Source organism: Marmota marmota, unplaced genomic scaffold, assembly GCF_001458135.2.
Source record: "Marmota marmota marmota unplaced genomic scaffold, marMar, whole genome shotgun sequence".
In the NCBI taxonomy this organism is placed as follows: Eukaryota; Metazoa; Chordata; class Mammalia; order Rodentia; family Sciuridae; genus Marmota; species Marmota marmota.
Genome location: NW_026000185.1, coordinates 13,229,373 through 13,241,646, shown reverse-complemented (window position 1 = coordinate 13,241,646; position 12,274 = coordinate 13,229,373). Strand labels below are relative to the sequence as shown.

General features: G+C 45.4%; 1 protein-coding gene across 5 annotated transcripts in view; it reads right to left on the bottom strand.

Moving 5' to 3' along the window:
• Positions 1 to 12,274, bottom strand: part of Tmc5 (transmembrane channel like 5) — a 63,519-nt gene that overhangs the window by 38,190 nt on the left and 13,055 nt on the right. For 4 of the 5 annotated variants that reach the window (XM_048789581.1, XM_048789580.1, XM_048789579.1 and 1 more), the window contains one exon: positions 1,671 to 2,535. In XM_048789581.1, the coding sequence (XP_048645538.1) occupies positions 1,671 to 2,461 (791 nt within the window). In that variant the 5' untranslated portion in view covers positions 2,462 to 2,535. Of the gene's footprint in view, positions 1 to 1,670; positions 2,536 to 6,152; positions 6,670 to 12,274 lie in introns of those variants that run through there. The other variant, XM_048789582.1, reaches the window with a different exon arrangement.

The following is a 12,274-nucleotide window of genomic DNA, read 5'->3' as shown; positions in this document are numbered from 1 at the left end:
GCAAGTATAAGAAACAGCATAAATAAAGGCATGAGGCCAGAAACTGTTGAATACATAAAGGGAAGGCTATAAAAATCAATTAACCTGTGGCAAAAATTGTTGATTTTATGTATACCATTTCCCAAGCCCCATCCCAGACAATTGAATCAGAAGCTCTGAAGGTTGGGCTCGGGCATCTGTATTACGTTTAAAGTTCCCCAGGTGATATAATAATTCTGAGGATCAGTCAAGGTCAAGAGCCAGAGACCTGGAGTGTAGGGTTCAGACAGGAAGAGGACAGGAGAAATAGATGAGTGATTGGGCTAGCCTTGGGCTGCAGTCCTCTGTTAGCACAGTGTATCCTCCTTCATACGGTGCAGTAGATAAGAAGTGTGGCCTTTGTCCCCCAGGCTATGGGGACCCAAGGACTATGCAAAGCAGAGGAGTGACAGAATCAAAGGTGTATCTTAGAATGATGACTCAGATAGCTGGGCAGAAGACTAAGGGGGACATTTTGACCTGAGCAAGCTAATCCTGCTATTTACGTCCTAAAGGCGTTTGACTCCGCACACCCAAATCCTAGAGACAGACATAAACCACTGCTTTTAGTGACTTCATAAATATCACTGGTAAAAACAGTATCAGTTAAAATTTCATATGGGGTCTGAGGGGGCAGCTCAGGGGCAGAGCACTGGCCCAGCATGTGCAAGATCCTGGGTTCCATCCCCTGCACGACGATAAATAAACAAAAATAAAACAAATTTTCAGAGGACAAAATTTGTTATAGTTTTTTGTTTTTGTTTTTGTTTTTTTTTAAAAACCTGACTAAAGTTTCTTGCTTGATGTTCACTGTTGTTAAAATGAACATCAAAAAATTTCATCCAGGGAGAATTCAATTTGGCAGAACCAAATCACTCGAATAAATGCTATCAGTGCCAGAACTGCAAAAGTTGACAGAAGTTCAAAATCCTTTAAAGAAAATTTAGATCTACAGCATCTAAACCAGGGAAAATTAGATTTGGTGTTTTTAAGTGACCTTAAAGAGATTTGGGTGTGGTGGCACATTCCCTTTCATCCCAGGTACTTGGATGACTGAGGTGGAAGGAGGGCAGATTGGAGGCCAACCAGGGCAATTTAGCAAGACACTGTCTCAAACCAAACAACAACCAAGTGCGGTGGCACATGCCTATAATCCCAGCAATTATGGAGGCTGAAGCAGGAGAATCCCAAATTCAAAGCCAACCTCAGCAATTTAGTGAGGCCCTAAGCAACTTAGTGAAGTCATAAGCAATTGTCTCTAAATAAAATATTTTTTTAAAGGGCTGGGGATGTGACTAAGGAGTTAAGCACCCCTTGGTTCAATCCCTGGTGCCAAGAAGAAAAAAGAAAAAAGAAAAAAACAACTATAGAGGTAAATGACTAAGTCACTTGCAGCGACAAGGAAGAGGTAGAGAGTAAGGAGGTGATCCAGGCAAGAGGTGGAAAGATTAAGTTCAGGTAAGGACTTTGAGCCTCAGACTGACAGTTGATGGCCCGGGTGATATGGACAGGTAGGTCTGACAGTTTCACAACTTCAGGCTATAGAAACCTTAATCAAATACCCATCCATAATCAAAGCCACATAATGGAACTCCATTGACTTGTTGATCTAGCAGTCAGTCCCACCAATGAAGGGGTATATTTGAACTTACCTCCTGGTCATTTCCCGGGTCTCAGAAGGGCCATAACCATGAATACTCTCGGCTCCTGGGTAATCAGGTTCCCCAAAAATGTTTGGAGAATTCCGATAATCCTCAGCACTGGGATAGTCTGGTTCCCCCCAAATGTGTGGAAAGTTAGTTTGATTCTCAGCACCTGGATAATCAGGCTCTCCCGGGTCGTCTATATATGAATTGATTCTGGAACCAGCAGGTTCTTGATTCCTTCTTGAGCCTGGATGGTTGGAATTGGCTCTGGGGCCAGAATGGCTAGAGTTGTCCTGTGCTCCGGGGTAGTCAGGATTTGCCAGGGATCCCAAATAACCTGGGTTTATCCTGGAACCTGGGTAGTTTCCACTACTTCTGGAACTTGCAAATTCAGCATTTCGTTGAGATCCAGGGTAATCTGGTTCTCTGGATGAGCCTGGATGGTATGGCTGGCTCTGAGATTCAATATAATCTGGCTCTGGCAGAGATCTGTGATAGTCTGGACTTGTTCTGGAATCTTCAGAATAGGGATTGTTCCTGGCACCAGGATAATCTGGTTTATTTGGAGATCCAGGATAATCTGGTTCTGTGAGAGACACAGGATAGTCTGGATTTGTTCTGGAGCCTGCAGAGAATGGATTGTTCCTGGTGCTGGGATAGCCTGGATTGTCCTGAGGACCTGAGAAGTCTGGATAATCGTGAGTTTTTAAATGCCCTCGAGTACAGCCTTGAGACCTTGAATAGTCAGGGTGCTCTGTGTTGCCGTTGAGGCTGTTATTCCTGTAGTAGGCTGACATGATGGCACAGACTCTCTACCCCAGAGTGTTAAAACGTTCCTGTGTTTGTAGTCCCTTTGGGATTTTTTATAAACCTGAAAAAAAAAAAAAAAAAAAAAAAAAAAGGAAAAATTAAGATTTTTTTCCCCGCTTTCTTCTTTGCAAAGATTGCTGGTTATCTTCCAGTTATCTCTTCTCACATAGCTGGGTGCACAGCTGCCTAGAGCAAAGACCATGTTTCCCAGGCTCCTTTGCACCAGCTGTGGCCATGACAGAGGTCAGTGGGATGTGAGTGGATGCAATTTATGCAACTTCCAGATTGTGCGGTTAAAGGGAAGGGTCATTCCTCCCTGTCTAGGCCTCCTTACTTCCTGTGGACTGGTTGTGGATATGTGCAGCATGGAGCATGCACACTAAGGCAGCATCTGCTGCAGGGACAGCAGCACTGTGTGTGGAGAGAGCCTGGGTCACCTGTGACTTCCTGGGGCAGAGCCTTCATATCAGCCCAGACTCTTGTGGGAGAGAGAATGAACTTTTATATCTTGTTTCAACTACTGTTTCTCTGTGTATTGCACACATGCAACGGGAATGATCTCTTAAACAATGCATTCCCTTGGTTGGGGCAAAAGGAGCAATGAATCTAAGGATTAGTAGGAACTGGAACTTTTGAGGCATTTTGCTTGCAATCCTGTTTCTAGGGATAAAGACAGAATGGTGACAATTGCTATGACCTCTTCCAGCTTGAAAATATGATTGGTGAGTCCCCTGAGCTCTCATCTGCAGACACAGCATACTTCCCAGTCAGAAGTGATGAGGTTAACTCCTAGAACATTTGTATTTTCCTACATGTTTACCCACTTCCCCTTCTTTTCCAATCAATGCCCCGATTTTCCTCAAACCATCTTCCCTTCTCCCACCCTTGGTCCAAGTGGAACAGGAAGGGTTGATGGCACCCCTGACCAACTCCAGGGAGGTCACATGACCCAGGCCTGGCCAATCAGTGTCCATCAACCCCTTGTCCCCAGGATTTGACTCATCAGCCCTTCAGGACGTGGACCAGACTGGGAGAGGGATGGTCTTATTTTGAGAGACAGGACATCAGCCTGCAGCACCTGGTGTGGTTGTCAGTGGGAACAGAGAAGAAAATACATAGGGGAGAAAATTTAAATGAAGAGTCAGTAGGGGATTTGTTGGCTAACCCAATATGGGAAGAATACAAATTAAAAGGGAAATAAAAAAAAAAAAAACATCTCTCCAGTTTCAAGTCAGCATGATTAGAATATGGTGATGCTTTGGAAGAAGGAAGTAGAACATTCTTGAAGCTCTGCCAACTTTACAAGTTTATCTCTATGTAAATGACAAAGGCCTCAACCTTATCAAAGCTAAAGACAATATTAACTTTCTGCAGTCCCCTGTGGTTTCAGTGTTAGTTTGCCAACTTGTTCCCACAAGTCTTGGCTTAGCTGAAGTCTGTTCTTTATTTTGTTTCTGCCCAGCATCCATTGTTCCCTTTGGGGGTAACATGTTTTGTTGAGTACCTCACCCCCAGACTCTGCAGGCCAGGACCTCATGTGAATGATTTTCTTCCTAGCCACGGTGATGGGGTCAAAGCATATAACCCAGTCAGAGCCAGTGAGCTTCAGATCTGGGAGATATGTCAGAACTGTAGGAAAGAGAGAAGCTCTGTCTTTCCCTGGGGCTTGGAGTTAGGAAGTTTTAGTCTGGAGCTGCCAGTGGTTACCACTGGAGAAGGTTTTCCTAAGATTGCCAACGAGGAGAGAACAGAGCCAAGAGATAGGATGAATGATCAGGGCTGATGAACTGTTAAAGCACCTGGACATAGCTATGTCTGAAGGCAGATGCCCAGTGGATACCTGAACCCTTAAATTATTATTTTTTTTTCCTAAGCAGAGCTGGGTTCTCTGTGATTTGCAAATGAAAGAGAATTCTGACTAATGAATGAGTTTCGCAAGCAGGAACACCTGTACAAACTGCAGTGCTGTGAAGACTAAATGTTATGCTGAAATAATTGAAAATTATTTCTCATAACATAGAAATAGAACCCATTTCTTCATATGTATCCCAATAGTAGCCCAGTTCCTATAACTCCCGCGGTGTGCCAACACATATGACATCTAACAAAGCTAAATTATTTTGGATGGGGCAAAGGGGAGTGGGGAGGGAGCAGAGAGGTTGGAAAGATGGTGGAATCAGATAGACATCATTACCCTAGTTACATGTATGATTGCTCGAATGGTGTGACTGCTTCATGTACAACCAGAGGAGTGAAAAATTCTGCTCCATTTGTGTACAATGAATCAAAGAGCTTTCTACTGTCATACATAAGTGATCAGGACTAATTTTTTTAAAAAAAGCTAAATGATGCCAAGAAATTAAAAACAGATACAGGTATACCAGCTCAATAGAAATGAGTATATCTACCAAAAGATGACAGGAATGTTTACAGAAACTTTTTTTTTCCTGAAAGGCTCTGAGTTCCATCCCCAGCACCTCCAAAAAGTAAAAAAGGAACAGAGATGGAACTTCTGCTCTGTGCAGAATACAATGGCACAGGTGAGTCTCACAGATGTAAGGGTGAGGGAAAGACAGCTGGACACAAAAGAGCAGTAAGGTCCAACATGACCCAAGTTCAAGAGCAAGTGAACTGATACACGGTGATGCAAGGCAGAACAGGGAGCATCTGGGGAAGGAATGGAGGGGGGCGGTGGCCACTCCCTCGTTCCTTCACAACACAGTATCACAGCTGTTCACATAGCTCTAACTAATCTAGAGATGTCTTAAACTACACAGCAGGATTGTGTGAGGCATATTTAAATACCAAGCCATTTTCCATCAGAGATTTGAGCACCAAGGATTTTGATATCTGTGTGGGGTCCTGGAATCAATCCCCGTAGATACTGAGAGACAATTACACAGAGAGAATGTGTATATTTGCTCAGATATGTAAATACACCTAAGTCTACATCTATAACAAGTTGTATGTGTATATGCATTCGTATAACACACGCCCAGAGCATGGATAATAGGTAGGTAAGTCGATGACAGGTACATACATGAGGGAGAGAGGGGACCTCTAGCTCCTGCCCACGGGTTCACATCTCTGATCCGTGGCCACCAACAGGAGCAGGTGGGCTACAGGCTCCGTCACAGGCCAGGCCAGGCCTGAAGGGTGAATGCCGCTCTAACGGTTATGGCCTACACTGGGACAAATTCCTAAACAAACAGAAACTAAGTCCACAGGAAAGGGTTGTGAGAGAAAGGACAAGAAAATAGTCTCCAACCGATCATCAAAGGACATGGGAGTGACCCTCTGGGACCCTTCCTCCTGGCTTCCTATTCACTCTAGAGGAGCAGATAACTAGGCCACCCTTCCTTGGCGCCTTGGAAAAAGCTTGGAGAGGGGACCGTGTGTTAGTTCTTGCTTCTCCAGCACCTTCTCAGTAGGGCTAGTGAGCCCTCTATGCCAATTAGGGTCACTCGCTCTGCTGGCTCAATGGCTTTCAGTCACTCCCCCCAGCAATGACATGCCTTCCCTGGGCTGTCCCCGAGAACTCCTTATTTGACTCTGCAAGGCTCCCTGGTTTGAACGGGTCATTTTAGCAATCCGGTGTTTGCCACTCGATAGTCCAGGAATCTTGAGGGGTAAATTACCCTTGAACTTGAATGAGGCCACATTCAAGGTCACATTTACCTGGCTCTGTGCTGCATCCGAGTTCTCACAAGACAACCCAGGCCCAGGCCAGCCGCCAGCAACCTCCGTATCACCAAAGTCATCTCACAGAGCACAGGAATGGGAATCACTAAGGGTCATCAGGCCAGCCTGGCATGGAAGACAGACAAACTGGAAACAACCCAAAGCCACCAGGAGACGTTAGGTCCAGGAGGTTCGAATGGCAGATCGAGATCACGGAGTACTCATAAAGAAGGCTTCAGATGGGCACGTACCAGATGATAAATGGCCCCAATCAGCAAAATCAATCTTTGGTCACTTCATGGCCTGCATGACCACAGTGATCTAGTTTAGGCTGGGGTAGGATATGGGACAAAGACGGGACATTTTATCTTCAAACTCTTTGTCCCATCTCCCGCCCCAGGCCTCGGCTAGAACACCGCAGTCATGCAGGCTGCGAAATGACCAAAGGTTAATTTTGCTGATTGAGGCCATTTATTACCTGGTACACAGAAAAGACAGGCCAGGGCTTGTGAAACCGGCCAACTATTCAGCACCCAATGCAGGAGGAAGTCTCCCCACAGGAAAGAAAGCAAAGCCACAATTTCTAATTTCCCTGTATGTTTTATTTGCTAAGGGGGTGAACTTGGCCATGGCAACACACGACAGGGTAAACATTTCAACCTGAATGAAATCAGTGCTCTTATTGCTAGTGATGAAAATCTTCTGTTTTGAAACATACAATGTTTTATTGTGAGTCATAATCACTCTGCCATATCAGGATGGCTTTTTTTTTTTTTTTTTGAGTATTTTCTGTTATATTATACCCAGGGGTTCTCTACCACAGAGACACATCCCCAGCCATTTTTTTTATTTTTTATTTGGCAACAGGGTCTTGTTAAGTTGCTCAAGGCCTAAGTGTCTGAGGTTGGCTTCGAACTTGCAATCCTGCTGCCTCAGCCTCCTGGGTCACTGGGATGATTGATGGGTGTGTGCCACTGTACCTGGTTCAGGCTGACTTTTGCTGGGACCTAAAAATCAGAGGGGGATCTCTGATGGTCATAAAAGAAGGTCTCATTTTGTACAGCCCAGCAAGGTGCATTTGCGAGTATGAAATGTTGGCTCAAAGCAAGTTAATAATGCCAGTATTTCTGTAACCTAAGCTATCAAACCCCTTCCCTATGGTAACTGTGGAACAATGTAGCACTGTGGAGGAGACAAGGGCTCAGCTAGATGGCTGCCAAGGGACTGGCCATTGGACCTTCCCTGTAAGGAGTTTTCTTTTGTGTGTGTGTGGTGCTGGGGATCGAACCCAGGGCCTTGTGCATGCAAAGCAAGCACTCTACCAACTGAGCTATATCCCCAGCCCCTGTAAACAGTTTTCAGTAAAACTTAAGTCTCACATGCCCTCTATGGGTGTCATTTTTGCTCTCTCAGCAAACTGTCTCACTGCCCCAGTACAACTGGGCTTTGAACAGTACAATATTATAGATATATAAAACAATATAACTTTATGTTTTCTGCAATTCACTGTTTTTTAAATGTGAAATTAGCTTTGAGACCTATTCATGCTGTTAGCTCTAGTAACTAAAGCCAGTAGTTCAAACATCACTCTAGAAATTGGTTCACTTTAATGGCTGTGTACTGTTCCATGATGTATGGATTTCCACATTGTATTTATTCCTCCTGCTACTCGTGGACATTTGGTCTGCTTCCAATTTTTCGCTGACGTAAACAGTGATCGTTCTGTGTTCCACGTGAGTTTCTTTATAACAACGAGTGAAAATCTCTCCCAGGAAGAGAAATGGGGGTAGTTTTGCTGGGTTTGGTTGGAGTGTATGCAATTTCATTGGAGATAGCCCAGGGGAGGGGGGTCCCCCCAAGGAGGGGAACAACAACTGTGGGTAGGTAGACTCTTCATTTTCACAGTGTCATTGTGGAAGGATATCCAGGAATCTTCCTTAAGCTTGACCTTCCTTCTTCTCCCTGGATTACCCCCAAATTACCACATGCAACTTATAAGAATTGAACATAGAAAAACTAGAATTGAAAGATTATCCTTGGTTGAAGGAGGCCTTCTCCATCTCGGCTATGGACGTCCTGGGCCATATCATTCTTCCGTGTCCAGATGCCCAGAAGCAGCTCTCCCAACTGGTAACAAAGAAGTTCAAAGCGTTGCCAAAATGTCCTCTGGGAACAAAAGGTATTCTATCCACCTGTCTCTGAGTTTGAGAAGAGGTGAGTTAGATCGACATGAACATGGGATGATCTACACAGTCTGTTCCAGCTCTCCAAGCCAATGATGTAAAGAAAAATTCATATGAAAAAGCAAATCAGAGCAGAAGGGAGAGGAGACCTTTCCATTAAAGAGAAAGAAATGGACATTTGGGATGAAAGGGAAACCTAAACTAGGGAGTGACATAGACAAAGTAAGAACACGTGCACTTCCAAGACCAGGTAACTCTGCAGCAGCAGGGATGGAGCGGGCCGGGAGCCGCCCAATGTGCATGCGTGTGCACTCCCTTCATCCAGGCCTGGTCCCTGCCAGGGAGATGCTTGGCGCAGCGGTTTCACAGAGCAGGATGTGGAGGCTCCGAAGGGTTCCAAACCTTTTCGAGTTCTCAGAGATGGTAGATGGGCACAGAATATTTGCACAGAATGATTGCCCTTCCGGAACTTTGGATCCCCTGGAAGCCACTTGATCGTGGAAAGACGAGTCCAGCACAGAGAGTGACCACCACCATACTTGAAGAGTGGTGGTCCAGGCACCTGGCTGTCCATCACCGGGACACATGTCCCTTTCAGGAGTGCTTTACTGTTCTCTCCGGGCTGGTTAGCTTAACAATAGCTTTGGCCTTCAGCCTCAATGCCATTACAAATAAATGCTTGAACTTCTTACTCTTCAGTGTGTAATGTTTAGAACCAGGAAATAGAGGTAACCTGAATCGTCTAAATAGCACCTTCAATCACTCAAACATTTCCTGCTAACTAAATATTTGTTCCTAAGAGATCCGTTGGGCTTTTCATAGGGTGTTTCCTCCTGAGAGTCAAGAATGTTCTTAGCCATGCATTTGGACCCCTTGGGACATAAGACCCACGGTTAGAGACAGCAGTATCCAAACTGTGAATAACAGGGGGGGACATAAATATCATAGAGCCAAATCAGTTAGGTTTTCTTGTTCTTCTGTTATTTTCTCTTCTCAAAGGAAATCTTAATGTATTTAATCTCAAAGATCCTAGAAAATATAATTATATTCTATGACTGCAAAGAGGATATAGGATTTTTAGTTTGTTAAACAAGGCAGGCACTGGGGATGGTGCACGCCTATAATCCCAGTGACTTGAGAGGCTGAGGCAGGAGGATCGCAAGTTCAAGGCCAGCCTCAGTAACTTAGTGAGATCTTGTTTCCAAATAAATAAATAAAGAGTTGGGGAGGTAGCCCAGTGGTAGAGAGCCCCGGGTTAATCCCCTCTCCCACAAAAACAAACCCCAAAACTGACTAATAAAAAACAAGAAAGGGTTGGAAGCTAGAAACTGAAAATGAATTGATGACAAAAAATCACAGGGGGGGAGGTGGTACACGCCTGTGATCCCAGTGAGTCAGGAGACCGAGGCAGGAGATCACAAATTTGAGGCCAGCCTCAGCAACTTAGCAACAGTCTATCTCAAAATAAAAAATAAAAAGGGCTGAAAGAGCACCCCAGTGGTAGAGCCAGTACCCCTAGATTCAACCCCCAGTATCGAAATAATCAAATGCACATGTACAAAAAGATCCATCAAGAAAATGGACTCGGGGCTGGGGCTGGGGCTCAGTGGTAGAGCGCTCGTCTCACATGTGTGAGGCCCTGGGTTCGATCCTCAGCACCACATAAAAATAAATAAATAAATACAGGTATTGTGTTTACCTACAAATTTAAAAAAAATAATAAAAAGAAAAGAAAATGGTCAAACTAACTGCATTCAGCAACCCACGGAAGTAGCAACCACTTCTTCTACTTGATTAAGGTAGGTTCTAAGGTACTTTTTAAGAAGGAGGGAGGAGCACACGTTTAGCATCTGTAGGCTCTGGGTTCAATTTCCAGCATCAAAACAGACAGACAAATAGATAACAGTTTGGGAAACATTGGCAAATGCCGCAAATGGATCTCAATAACTAAAACTCAAGAAAAAGCTAGAATGGGAAGATTCTTCCTCCTCTTTTTCTCCTCCTCCTCCTCCTTTTTTTATGGAGGGGGGGGGTACCAGGGATTGATCCAGGGACATCAAACGTTGAGCTACATCCTGAGTCCCCCACCTTTTGTTTTATTTTGAGACAGGGTCTTTTGCTAAGTTGCTTAGGGCCTGGCTAAATTGCTGAGGCTGGTTTTGAACTTTCTTTCTTTTTTTTTTTAAAGAGAGAGTGGGAGAGAGAGAGAGAGAGAATTTTTTTTTTAATATTTATTTATTTTTTTTTTTAGTTCTCGGCGGACACAACATCTTTGTTTGTATGTGGTGCTGAGGATCGAACCCGGGCCGCACGCATGCCAGGCGAGCGTGCTACCGCTTGAGCCACATTCCCCAGCCCTGGTTTTGAACTTTCGATCCTCCTGCCTCAGCCTCCTGATCTGCTGGGATTACAGAGGTGTGCCACCATGCCTGGCCTTTTTTTTTTTTTTTTTTAATATGGCTATTTTGAAGCCCCTGAGTCTTGCTCTATGACCTCAGGTGCATCCTGTTTTACTATTCTTCTTTCTTAGAAAGAAGTTCATGGACCAGACCCTCCCCAGGGGTCTCACCCTTACTGTGACTGCAAAGGCCAATCTGTAACAAGACTGTCTTTCTGGAATGTAAGACTTTCCCCCAAGCAGGTGAGGCTCTCGGGGCTTGATGTGAAGCCCCTGGCAACGCCATTGAGTTGCACGCAGTGTTCACATTCAGGTAGCCACGCTTTGCCTGAAGCTCGGGTGTGTGGTGGCTTTGGGTCTATTTTAGAGAGATACTGGTGGACGCCGTGGATCTACAGCAGTGATTCTCAGTCGGGGGCAGCTTTTCCTCTGAGAGCACGTTGGGCAAGGTCTGGGAGGAAACCACCAGCTCAGATCCCTTTTCCAGAAATTTTATTTCAGTGAATCCGGGGGTGAGACCTGGGAAGGCTCCCTTTTCATTATGTTTCTTTCCTTTTTTTAATATTTATTTTTCGGTTTGAGGTGGACCCAATATTTTACGTTTATGTGGTGCTGAGGATCGAACCCAGTGCCTCCTGTGTGCTAGGCAAGCACCTTACCACTCGAGCCACAACCCCAGCCCTTCATTAGCTTTCTTAAGTGGTTCTTCCATGCTCAGAGTTTGAGAATCACTGCAGATCAGCCAGGAAGGAGCAGGCAGAGAGGTGGAGGGAAGAAGCGGGTTCATGGGGTCTTGAGCCGGGTGGGTGGCTCAGCCTCTTCTTGCTCAGGTGGACCGCCCAACCCATCACAGAGACAGAGGACCCCTCTCGGGGACAGCTGGAGAAAATCCAAGGTGCACAGCCCAGCTCTGGCACCTGCTTTGAGGGGCTCCTCTGCTAGCCACCAAGGAATGACCCACTTTCTGGAGACTCTAGAGGCTACAGAAACCCACTGTCTGCCTACACTTACACACTGTCGATGGGCCAGAATCTACCAGGGGAAGCAAATAAGGATAATACTAACTGCCCCCTCTGGCTAGGGATGCTCTGCGTCTTCCGCCACCGGGTCTTGGGAAGGCAGGAGACGGTGACAACGCCAGGTTGAGCTTCTCCCCGACCTGGTGAGTCCGGGTCTGTGTTAAGCCTCCCTCTTTTTTAGGGGGGTACTGGGGATGGAACTCAGGGGCACTCAACCACTAAGCCCCATCCCCAGCCCTATTTTTGTATTTTATTTAGAGACAGGGTCTCCCTGAGTTGCCTAGGGCCTCGCTTTGGCTGAGGCTGGCTTTGAACTCGAGATCCTCCTGCCTCAGCCTCCAGAGCCACTGGGATGACAGGCGTGCACCACCGCACCCTGCAAGCCTCCCTCTTTGAGAGAAAAATGAGACATTAGTCTCAGAAAGCAGAAGCTTAGCTCTTTATCTGATTCGTTCAGATGCAGGGAATATAACAGTCCCTATAATGCCTATTTCAGCATTACCTAACACAGCTCAAGTA